Here is a 9,792-nt window from a genome sequence, read left to right as displayed (position 1 = left end):
AGCCCCACTGGAACCGGAAGGGAAACGCGCGAAACCACACATCCCACCCGGCCCAGTCCAAGCCCCCGCCTCGCAGGCGCGGACGCAACCCTCCCCCTCCCCTGCTGCCTCCGCCTAGGGTTCCGGCGATGGCGCACGGCGGCTATCCCCGCCGCGGCGCCGCCGTCCGCCGCCCCAAGTCCTCGGCCTCCGCCGCCGCTGCCGACCGCAAGCGTAAGCGGGCTGCCGCCTCCAAAACCTCCACCCTCAAGAACCAGATCCGATCCACTGAGCGCTTCCTCCGCAAGGTACTTACTGAGCGCTGGGGTCTCCTCGGCTGAGCTCGAGACCCTCTCGCTGCTCGTTGTTCTGTCCCCATGGATAGGGTTTGGCCGTGGCTGTGGAGCGGTGGTTTTAGTTTGGGACCCTTCTCGGTAATCTAGTTAATTGGGACATTTCGCCAATCGTATCTTGGACTTTGAGCAGAGTAGTTTAGCTGCGATGATGGATTACTCAATCATGAGTATTGGTTCATTGGTTGCTAGGATAGGGCTTATTGATGGTTCAACTGAGGCCTCCATTTGTTGCATTCGGTTCAGTATATTAGTTCATGGCATAGCTGGATTTCTGCTCGTTCAGTTAGCTTGTGTAGATGCCATTTACAACGATCATGTCAAATACTCAAATATCGTTAAGTGTGCAGCCCAAACTTGATCGATCAGAAAATGTTAGGTCTGCATTTGTTCTTGTCGAAGGAGAAGTGGGGATTGTTCAATGATATATGTCTGTTATCCTAGCATTGACAACATACAATTGTAGGCCAAACCTTTACTCACATTGGAAATAAGTAGGATTAAGATGACAACTGATTGTATAAAGTCACTTCTATCCAAGGAGGCTTGTGCTTATTCATGTTCTGCACTGTTCTAAATCAAGGTCAGCTGGGATTTTCGTGAGGCCTTATATAAGGAAAAAGATATTGTGTCCATGTTCATGACTGGAGGCATTGCTTGTGCATGCGTGATGCATGATGTCTATAGTACTGTCCACTTATCTGTGAGAAACTGGTCTGATATGCTTGATGGATTCGCCCTTAGGAAGAAAAAATATATCAAACCTTGAACCATCTGTGTTGTTGTGGAGAAAGGCACTGACTGCAGGAACATCATGGAAATAGCAGCAGCAGTGCAGTGGCAAGCATACATCATGTTCAGTCGCATTTGAGTTGGAGTTCGGGAGGAATATTAGATCTCTTAGGGAAGTAAGTAGTTAAGATAAAAGAGCCACATGTCATGTTCGAGCTGGAGTACAGAAGTTATTCAAGTAATAAGTTATGAGTCCAGATAGAATTATAGTTGGAGTCAGTTCCATAGAGGCCAAGTTCGGTAGGTGCAGTCTGCCATACAAACAGGAGGGCCTCTCCGCTGTTGAAATCAAGAAAAAAGATAATTTAATCTCTCCCATCTACTGTTCTCTACGACTCTACCTAGTCTTATGTCTGCACCTCTCCTGAAAATATCCTAATGTCCTTCAAGCCATGCTGTCTGCCCTTACTCTGCATGGTGATTGTCCCGTTGTGAATGTTCACAGCAATTGTGAAACTAGCCCCACTTTTAAGTTGCATGCTCAAAATTTTCCCAAAGTGACGATGTTTAGAAGTTATACACTTGTTGGGTTCTCCTGTAATTGTTGCCATTTCACTTTGAGATTTTCGTGAATCGAGATTTTTCTCTGTTCTTCCGACTACAGACATCATTAGCCCCCTTTTCTTTCAGCCATGTTGTTGAGATGTAAATGCTGTATATTTGAATTTTCAGGACCTTCCTAATGACATTAGGGTTGCTCAAGAGAAGAAATTGGAAGATCTGAAGAGGCAGCAAGAGCTTCAGAATGAACTGGCTGTTCAACGAACAGTACAGTTGAGAGACAGAAAGATAAAATTCTTTGGTCTGTTATCACTTAGTTATTTTGTTCATATTCATCCATAGTGCTCTTTCTCTACCTGCCTGTACTTACCATTTTCTTGGTGTTGGTGTTCAAACTACAAGAGAGGCGAAAGATTGAGAGGATGATAAGGCGCCTTGAGAAGCAGCAACGTTCAAATGCTGATGATGTCGGCAATAAGCTGTCAAAATTACGAGAAGATCTTGAATATGTTAGAGTAAGCTCACTGCAGTACTTCCCTGATGATATAAGGATCATTACAACTTTCTTTTGCTTGCTGAATCGTTCTCTTGGCATTAGATTGGCGTGTCTGAACTACCATTGTTTATGTGAACCTGCTTGATTTTTCAGCTGAAGGTTATATATCTTTACTCATGTGTAGTTTTTCCCAAAGAATGAGAAATATGTATCGTTGTTTGCTGGAGGGAATAACCTGGATATTGTTGAGAAGAGGAACAAGTGGCGTAAACAGATCAAAGAAAATCTCATGGCTGCTGCAGCGAACGGAAAAGATTTAGAAGGTGCATGTTTGTTTTACTGTTTCTTTTGATGACCTTTGAAATTTATACTGCCTTTTGGACTGGATATCTACTACCTTAAGTACTAAACTTTATTCTTGTCATCCAACAGAGACAGCAAGCGACGATGATACCTTGGATGTGAGTGATGATGATTTCTTTATGTCTGGAAGTTCAAGTGATGAAGAGGCTGATGATGAGTGGACTGATAAAAGTGCTAAGTATGGCTCACAAACCACAGCTCTTGGCTATTGTACATACTTTTAAGGTTCCCTCTGATATATCATGCAACATGCTATTATGCTATAATGCTAATACTTATTTATATAAAGTCGAATCGAATAACTTTTATGCTCTGGTGCTGCAAGTGCATTACAGCTGCTGTTCAAATTTTCTTTCTTTCATTTTCATTACTCAGCGTGCTAATGTTACTAGTACTAATTTTCTGCAGAGAACCAGCTTCCAGTGCTTCAGGTAGGGCAGCATCTGGCATGTCAAGCGATGAAAAGAACCAGGTACTTATATATAAGTAGCGCTTCAAGTTTCTTCTGAGTTATGGCAAGCTGTTGCAGTTTTTGTTTCCTTGTATTGAACCCCACTTATTATGTTTTGCAGCGTCAGAGAGATGCTCGAGTTCTTATGCCACCACCTCGCTCATTAGCACCAAATAGAGCTAGATCTGCAAATAAACATGTGATATACAGCTCAAGCAATACTTCAAACAGCACAAGCGGTGACTCGGTCAAAAATAGAAGAGTACCAAATCATCCTGGAGATCATAACAGCAATCTGAGTTCAAATTCTGATGCTCATAAACCACGTCGCAAAAGGAGGCCTAAGAAGAAAAAGAAGCTGGTATAACTTTGCATCCACGCCATAGACTTTTGTCATGTATCTTTTTAATGAGGTCATATTTGACAAAACATATGATGGATTGTTTCTAAAATTTGCATCCATCCTGTTTTCTCAAACTTCTCGATGAGATTCAAGTTGTTAATGTCACCATCACCAGAATATGTATTTTTGCATAAATCATAAATTATACTATTATTCTTGTGGTCCCTTGGATGCTGCCGTGAATTATGTATTTTGTTATCACTGTATGCCCAAACTATTAAACTTTATCTGTTGTCTGTCCGCTCCTAAGGATGTGTACTCAGGTTGTATGTACTATTCATTTATCTGAAGTGGATATCTGTATAAACAGTAGTTGTAATAAAATATAAACAACTTGAGCATTTTTTTCCAAAATAATAGGAAGGAAAATCTTGTCACATGATGTTTGTGTGACTGGAAGTTGGATGCTTCACTTATTTTTACACAAGTTGGTGATGATATCATTGGGTGTAATGGCCAGTTGGTTTGTTGTGTACAGTTTGTCTGCCATATCCAAACAGTTTTGGCGATGAAATGTCACTTGTACTTGATGCTACTAATCAATATATGCAGTCTCACGGTGCTACTTCTCTATCTGAACAGGCATGAATATTCCGAAGCCTGTGAATCGTGGGGCGGAGATTCCCAGCAAAGGTTGACTTTCGACCTGGTTAATTTGGAAAGCAAAAACAAAGCATGTGTGCCTGAGCAAGTTGATGATTTCGTATGCTCTCTCCTGGTGTAAAATGACTCTGCATCCATTTACAGTGCCTAGAGCTCGCCAGTCGAACGAATGTTTGCTCATTTTTCTCTTGAAATTATGTTACTGGAAAAAGGTGGAATAGTGACAGATCCATGAATTGGTTGTCTGCTGCCAGCCTCTGAGATTTCATGACCTGGATGCATGATACGTATGTTTCGTTGTCTCCCTGCTGTCTGATTTGCATCACTGTGTGGGTCTTATGCACGTTGTCCGTACCTGAAACATTCACCGTCGGTTGCAAGGGGACTTTTACTAGTGTGCTATAGTGCTCTGTTTTTTCTTTTCTTTGCCGAGTGATGTTACAGTGCCAGTTAAATTTCGTTGTCATGCATCTGCCTGAGTTTCTCGTGCAGCCATGCATAGCCCCTGGAGCTGGAGGTCCCGGCTATGGCCTCTGCGCTGCAGTGACATTATGCTTGAAGGAACTCTCCTGGTGCCATCATCATCACTCACCTAGTCACCAGTGATTCCTTTGCATCTTCTGCTGTGCTCCATGTTACGTGCTGCCATCCTCAAATGTTCATGCGATAATAAGCATGCATGTGTGGCGTTCATTTGGATGCTTCTGTTGTTATTTGCACCTCCATCAGTATGTGTCTTGAGCAGTTGAGTTTACTCTTAACAGAACAAAAGGCTAATAGGGTCGGGGAATGCATGCATGTTTCTTTTTGGAGAATTGAACGCTTGCTTGCGCAAGTTTTGGCACGAATCTTTAATATCAGTATGGTGTATATGGTTGCACGAATGGACGGTGATCTTGTTGTGCTTCATTAGGTATGGCATTGTCTTAACGACGACCTCCATGTCGTACCAAATTTGTTGTACTCATATTATAGACGGTGATTATTGATGGGTGATCAGTTACCAGAAAGGACTTGTCGAGTATACCCAGATCTGATGCCTTGCAATGTTTTTCTATTGACTTTTTTCCTGTAACGAGATCAACGGCATCCACTGGAAAAAGAAACGAAAACGTTTACAAAGAAGAGTAGAGATTAAGAGAACGGAAAAGAACTACTCCAGCTTTATCAGACAAACAGTTGAGGCACGAGTTTCTGCGACTTTTTGTCATCAGGAGACAAGAAAAAGAAGTTTGGAGTCAAATTTCCCCCTCTTTCTTTCTTTCCGCTCATTTCTCAGCCTTCTTCATTCATTCATACGAAAGGGAAATCCTAGAGTACAAAACAAAAGCTCCAGCTTATATATATACACTCCTCCAGCTGCTACTTGTTGGCTGAATCTCTGATCTGTACAGCCACAGCGGAGCTCATCCATCCGACACGATCGAGAGCATGCGTACTTCGCCGTGATCGAACCATCACCTCCATATGTCTGTGCGTGTATGGGCTGGCGGCTGGCCGTAGAACACGATGCATCTGGGCACGTCCGCACGTATGGGCTGGCCGCCCTCCCCATGCAGGTATGCAACGCGTTCGATCCCATGTCTCGATCCATCGATCTCTCGTGAGTCATATGGCCATTTCCATGCGCCCAACAACTTCTTGCATGCTCGCAATGGACGTCTCCTTGATCATCTAGCTTCGGACCCCCTCATGATTCTCAGCTTCTTGCAAGAACAGACGAACATCCTGCAAACCAACAGAAGTTGACAGCAACTCGTCAGATCAGCTGGTACGTTCTTCCTTCATTCCTCGCAAAAGTTTAGATTGTTGTATATATGTGCTTACTCCCAGGGCACGTCGCCGGCGAGCATGAGGTCGCCGTCTTTGTCCTCGTACGCGACGGTGAACTGGGCGCCGCCGTCGGCCGAGGAGGAGAAGCAGCCGAAAAGAGCGTCCAGCGCGTCCCTCAGCTCCCTGTACCCACCGTACGTCCGCAGGTCGACCTTCCGGAGGTAGGGCGCCCCGTCCATGCTCACCTTCACGTACAGACCTCCCTGCTCGCCGTTTGGCTTCGTCGACGCCGCCGAGTGGAACGCGTTCTTCCGGTACGCCCTCACCGGCGGCCACCCCACAACCTGCACCCTGCACAGACATGTACAGAAACCGCAAAACATCAGACCACGTAGGATTCTCTTGCGCACAGAGACACAACCGGTGTACGAAAATTAAGCTTGAAGCAGATAAGAAAAGGCATATGCAATCTCTGGAAAACTTACTTGGAGGCTGGTGCGGCGTCAGCATCATGGTCATCTGTCCCGGACGCCTCACTCTTCACCGCCAACGACGGCCGCCGTTTCGCCGCCGCCGGCTGCACGACGACGAAGGCAGCGCTGCCGGGCGGGCCGAGCCGCAGTTCCGCGTCGATCATGTCCATGGCCGATCGCGAAGAAAAAATGGATGCACCAACGAACTCGCAGAGACGCACAAGATAAGAGAGAGAGAGGGGAAGAAACGGGAAGAGCGTGAGAGCTTCGGTTGCGTGCCTGCCGTGCCTTGGCGCCTTGCATATATAGAGGCGGTTGGTTGCTTAGCAGCTAGCAGTTGCGTGCGCTAGTCCAGTACAGAACTCCATGAAGCAGCAACTCTGTTTTGTTCACGTCTATTATTACATATAAATCAAAAAATACTAAAATAAAATAAAAAATAATACTACCTCTAATCAATAGAACGATGAAATAACCATACTGTCTCGACATGCCGACACATAGTTTATTAATATTCTTTATTTGTGTTGAGACACGTGTCAAAAAATAGATTAAAAAATTGTAAGATACAAAAGACAATTAATAAATACATGACTAAGATAAACTGTGCATGTGCAAAAACATGCAGAGTTACTTTCCCGGCTAGTCCAGTCTAATTCAAGCAGCTTATGTTGTTTCTGAACATACGTATGATTTATCAATACTGTTCATTTATGTTAAGATTTATAATTATAAGAGTAAAATAAAAAACATAATATATATAAAAAAATAAAAAAATAAATAAATATTATATGAGAGATAAAAGACCTGATAAATCATACTTGGCCAGCGGCATAAGAAGTTGCCTTTCCCGCTATTCGAGTCCAGTTCAAGCAGCTCGTGCTGTGCCAGGACCAGGGTTAAATTTAACGACCGGAACTCGGTAGTAACTGAAAATTCGCGATAACCGCGGTTACCGGTCAAAAATTCAAAAAATTCAGAGAAAATTCATTTGGCAAAATTTGAAATTTAGAAAAAAAATCGTGATTTTAGCCGTTCGGTAACTGGTCGGTTTGGACCGGTTACCGCGCGGTTTTTGCGATTTATCGAGCGGTTTTCTCGAATTTTCCGTATTGTCGGTAACCGCTCGGTTTTCTCGGTAACCGCTCGGTTTTCTGGATTTATCGAGCGTTTTTCTCGATTTTCAGTGAAATTCAACAAAAAACCCAAAAATTATCTCAATCTTCTAAAATCAATAACTAATTCATCTGAGCTTCAAATCAAGTGAAATAAATTTTGTTGGTTTCCTTGTGACATGATCTACATGATAAAAGTATTTATACTCATAAAAATGTTCAAAATTTTCTGTGAGAAATTGTATTTTTTAAACCAAGTTAATTGCATAGTTTACTCTTTGCTAATCCAAAAATCATGAAACTAATTTTGTTAGTCTTCTTACATGATCCTCTGTCTTTTAAAAATACATGAACTCATGAATTAGTTATTGTAACATGCATGATTGTGTAAATATGTTGTGACTAGATTAATTCATAACTAACCCATCACACCTCAAAAATTAGTGAAACCACTTTCATTAGCTTATTTATACTATGATTTACGTAGAAAAAATAATAGTAGATATGAAAAAGTTAATTACAGTACTGTTTCTTAACATATTCACTTTATGCTTGTGAACTTTGTAAAAATCATAGAGAAATTAATAAAACTCTAAATAAAGTGAAATCAATTTTAAAGATTCTCTTAAAATACATTTTACACCAAAAAAATATGTGTTTGCATGTTACAATTTTCCTTAACATGAGTTAATAACTGAGCTGCACGCTTCAATTTTTTTCATTTTTTTCAAACTTCCTCCCTATAGAATATGATGCAAACGATATTATTTTTGAAAAAAAATTCACAGAATATCTTATAATTGTGTCTAGTTTTTTTAAAGATTTTTTTGAATTTTTGATTTTTTTTGAATTTTTGAATTTTTTTTCGAATTTTTTAATTCAAATTCGGTTACCGTTTGATTTCTGAAACCAGACCGGACCGAAAAGTTCGATAACCATAATTTTTAGACGGTTACCGTCGCATTTGTGAACCGTAGTCAGGACAAGCCGCTATGCCAGGTGGGCCCTGAGACAGAGAGGGCGGGCGGGCGTGGGCCGGGGGGTTATGTGACCGGGGCCCGGCCGACAGGTGAGGCCTGAAGGGTGGACCAGGTCGGGGGATAGATTCCTCGCGATGCCCGGGGACTGTTGCGTGGCGCATCGGGGGCAGCGCATGTGGGCGCGGCGATCGGTGGGCCAGGAGCTGCTGCCCACCACGCGGGGCTCACACGTATCGCGGCTCGGCCAGTCTGGCCTCGCTTGGATGTATCGGCATGGGCCAGCTCATGGGCCACGTCGACGCAGTAGGGTTAACGATTCTACGGTACAGCAGATTCTACGGACACGTACTTGTTACACGTGTAGGTTTACCGATGCTTACGGTACAGTACAGTGTAGATTACTGGTAGTTACGTGGAAGAGTGTCAGAGGCAGTCTGGAGATTTTAAATCTGAACTAAATTCTAGAAAATCTTAGAACAAATTAAACCTTCGTATTCAAACAGGCTTGCTTCCACATTCCAAAAAAGGTTTTTTTCCTACTTAGAAAAGAGGTCTCTCAGTGCAGCCTCATTGTAGTAGATTTCTACGCAGGCCTTGAACACGTGTCTAGTGATTAACAATACGTTGCCTACGGCCTAGTGGCCGTTCGAGGGAGACAAGATGAACAAAAGATTAATAGATGTTTGTTTAGGCTGATGCTTTTAGTTTTTTTTTTTTAAGTTGGATTCAGGTTTTTAGCTTTTAATTTTTTTATAAATTTTTAGCTTCTCAACACTTTAAAAGTTAGAAAAGCTCTTTTCAGTTTGTTTATCAACTTTTAGTCATTTTCTCATAAACTAGTTTTTCAGCCTTTTAAAATCAACTCAACAGCCAACTGCTTGATTGGGTTTCTAGCTTATGACAAGTAGAAGTCAGCAAAAGCCAAACCAAACACAACTTAAAGCATATGATAATCTGTTCTTAGGCTGCTCTGTATCATATATATTTTTGCATAGACAAAACTTATATTCGTCTGTGATAGGGTTTAACATCAATCTATGATAATCCATTCTGAGGTAGTGTGTTTAGAATTCCGCATAAAACAATTTGATTTCCACAAGATTCCAACAACATCCTTAGATTCCAAACACAATTATTTGATTTAGTTTGAGCTTGGGAAGAACAATATCCCTAGAATCAAGCTAAACAAAAGCACTTAAGCAATAATAAACCAGCCACATAATACTTGCAGCAAAGAACAAACTGATATGCAGCAGTGCTCCTCATATCTCGCGTATATCATATATACACACATGCATATATGCTAGCATGGCAGGGCATCAAGGTCGGAACTACACCTCTCTCCTACCTACTACAACTTCATTGAAGATTAGATGTGAAGTATAAGGAGGAAGGAGAAGAAAAGAAGGTGGAGGTGAAGAAGGAAGAATAGAGACCCCTACTCACAGGGTTTGTGTCCGTCACGGCATGCCATGGTCTAACGAAGGATAAAAGAGATGAAGTCAAGGTC

General features: G+C 42.3%; 2 protein-coding genes across 2 annotated transcripts; one reads left to right on the top strand and one right to left on the bottom strand.

The window, feature by feature from the left end:
• Positions 1 to 4,243, top strand: LOC133915251 (rRNA-processing protein EFG1-like). The gene is made up of 8 exons (XM_062358339.1): positions 1 to 287; positions 1,797 to 1,926; positions 2,028 to 2,140; positions 2,306 to 2,444; positions 2,554 to 2,662; positions 2,893 to 2,956; positions 3,057 to 3,296; positions 3,921 to 4,243. Exons 1-8 carry the CDS (start codon positions 129 to 131, stop codon positions 3,924 to 3,926), a joined length of 960 nt encoding a protein of 319 aa, XP_062214323.1. The 5' UTR covers positions 1 to 128; the 3' UTR covers positions 3,927 to 4,243.
• Positions 4,244 to 5,207: 964 nt separating this feature from the next.
• On the bottom strand, positions 5,208 to 6,449 carry LOC133914076 (auxin-responsive protein IAA14-like). The gene is made up of 3 exons (XM_062357231.1): positions 6,200 to 6,449; positions 5,769 to 6,065; positions 5,208 to 5,669 (listed from the first exon to the last, which is right to left on the bottom strand). The coding sequence occupies exons 1-3, from the start codon at positions 6,355 to 6,357 to the stop codon at positions 5,612 to 5,614; spliced, it is 513 nt and encodes a 170-aa protein (XP_062213215.1). The 5' UTR covers positions 6,358 to 6,449; the 3' UTR covers positions 5,208 to 5,611.
• Between the last annotated feature and the right edge of the window lie 3,343 nt (positions 6,450 to 9,792).

This window comes from Phragmites australis, chromosome 4, assembly GCF_958298935.1.
Source record: "Phragmites australis chromosome 4, lpPhrAust1.1, whole genome shotgun sequence".
NCBI classification, from domain to species: domain Eukaryota; kingdom Viridiplantae; phylum Streptophyta; class Magnoliopsida; order Poales; family Poaceae; genus Phragmites; species Phragmites australis.
This window is presented reverse-complemented; position numbering and strand designations above follow the sequence as displayed.